The sequence below is a fragment of the Penaeus monodon genome, chromosome 30 (assembly GCF_015228065.2).
Source record: "Penaeus monodon isolate SGIC_2016 chromosome 30, NSTDA_Pmon_1, whole genome shotgun sequence".
Classification (NCBI taxonomy): Eukaryota; Metazoa; Arthropoda; class Malacostraca; order Decapoda; family Penaeidae; genus Penaeus; species Penaeus monodon.
In genome coordinates, this window is record NC_051415.1 from 37394558 (window position 1) to 37396079 (window position 1522).

Consider the following 1522-nt stretch of genomic DNA (forward strand, 5'->3'; position numbering starts at 1 on the left):
TTTGCGTTGTTCTGGGCACAAACAAATCCAGCGCCATGCCTGTTGGTGCGAAGGTAAAGCGCTGAGGCCTAAGCTATGCTTTGGATTTTCTACATTTCGTCTGCTTGCACTTGACACTGGTATCCTCCATTAAATATCAGTGGTTTTGGATAGAAGGCAGCCAACAGAAGTAACCAAGATTCTTTTTTTTTATTGACTATGGGTTATACATATTACTTTTATCCAGTAACATTAAATCTGTGTTATACATATGGCCTTATCCCTAACGTAACTGACTTTATAAAGTCCTTTTTGAATTCGATGATGGAGGCTCCCGGTCCGGGATGAGAGCTCTCGGTTCACGGGCCAAGAAAAAAAAAATAGCCTTTTACATGACAGGAAACGAGAACCAAGGTGCGTGACCAAAAGACAAATAGCGGGGTTTTCACGATATTTATGGTTTTATTCACCTGTAATGAACGGTCCAATAAAAAAAACGAAATCACGAAAGTGCACACGAACTTGGGTGAAAAATGGGGCTCTCCCCGTAGAGTTGTGCACGACACACCGCCAACCTTCCTACCGATATTTATTATCCTCTCTTGGTGTTTGGCAGGAATTTGCTTCGCAAATTTGTAATTTGAAATAAGAAAACCCTTACTTTCCAGGAACATTCTATGGGAAAGGAGTATCTCCTGAACCAGTCGTTTACTCAAAGAAAAAGGGATTCCATCGCTATGAATAAAACCCTGATTCGACTGTAGGAAATTCTTTAAATGTAGAGTATTTTCAACTGTTTTAATACTCCAAACTTGTACCTCATGTAGAATGGTCCCCATAATGAGGTAGTAACTAACGATTCACAAAGAACTTCGTTGGCGTCGGACACAACTAGCCTTACTTACTGTCATTACTGATGTTATTTGTATGTATCAGACTCAGCCGGTGCTGACAGACAAAAAGTGACAGGCAAGTGTTTACTAAGAATTAGACATCCCTGTACTACAGTTACTAGTATTTTAGTTTACGTATTACTATTGCATGCCGATACAGACAATATTCTTTTAGAAGGAGTAAAACTATCGTGGTCTTGGCATGAATAAGGCTAATGAGTGTGTTACCAGGCCCCTCTTGTCCAACGTTCTGTTAACATATAATGTTTGGCACGTCTGCCTCCACGTCTCTTGGAACCCCACTCACCATGAACATCTAAGTGAATCCACGTTCCGTTGTCGGGGGATCCAGTCCGGTCCAGGTAGAAGACCTTGCACTCGTACCAGCCCTGGTCGTCCTCCCTGACGTTGGTCAGGTTGAGGGAGGCCAGGCCGTACGTGGTGTCCTGCGACACCCTGGACGCGCGCCCCTTGTACGTGTCCTCCACGTGGGGGTCATAACCCTCATACCAGATGTAGATGGGAATCTTGTGGTGCTGTTGAGGGAAAACTTGGGATTAATGGCTGAGGCTTTGGTCCTGATGTCCTTCACTCGGGGCTGAAAGGCCGAGCAGAGCACACGGCATTCAGGCAATACAAAGCAGAAGGGT

The 1522-nt window shown here is 44.2% G+C and overlaps 1 protein-coding gene across 1 annotated transcript in view; it reads right to left on the reverse strand.

Annotated features, from left to right (window-relative positions):
* Positions 1-1522, reverse strand: part of LOC119592773 (protein turtle homolog B-like) — a 45158-nt gene that overhangs the window by 35223 nt on the left and 8413 nt on the right. Inside the window, exon 3 of the mRNA XM_037941705.1 lies at positions 1180-1408. Coding sequence (XP_037797633.1) covers positions 1180-1408 — 229 coding nt within the window. The remainder of the gene's footprint in view (positions 1-1179; positions 1409-1522) is intronic.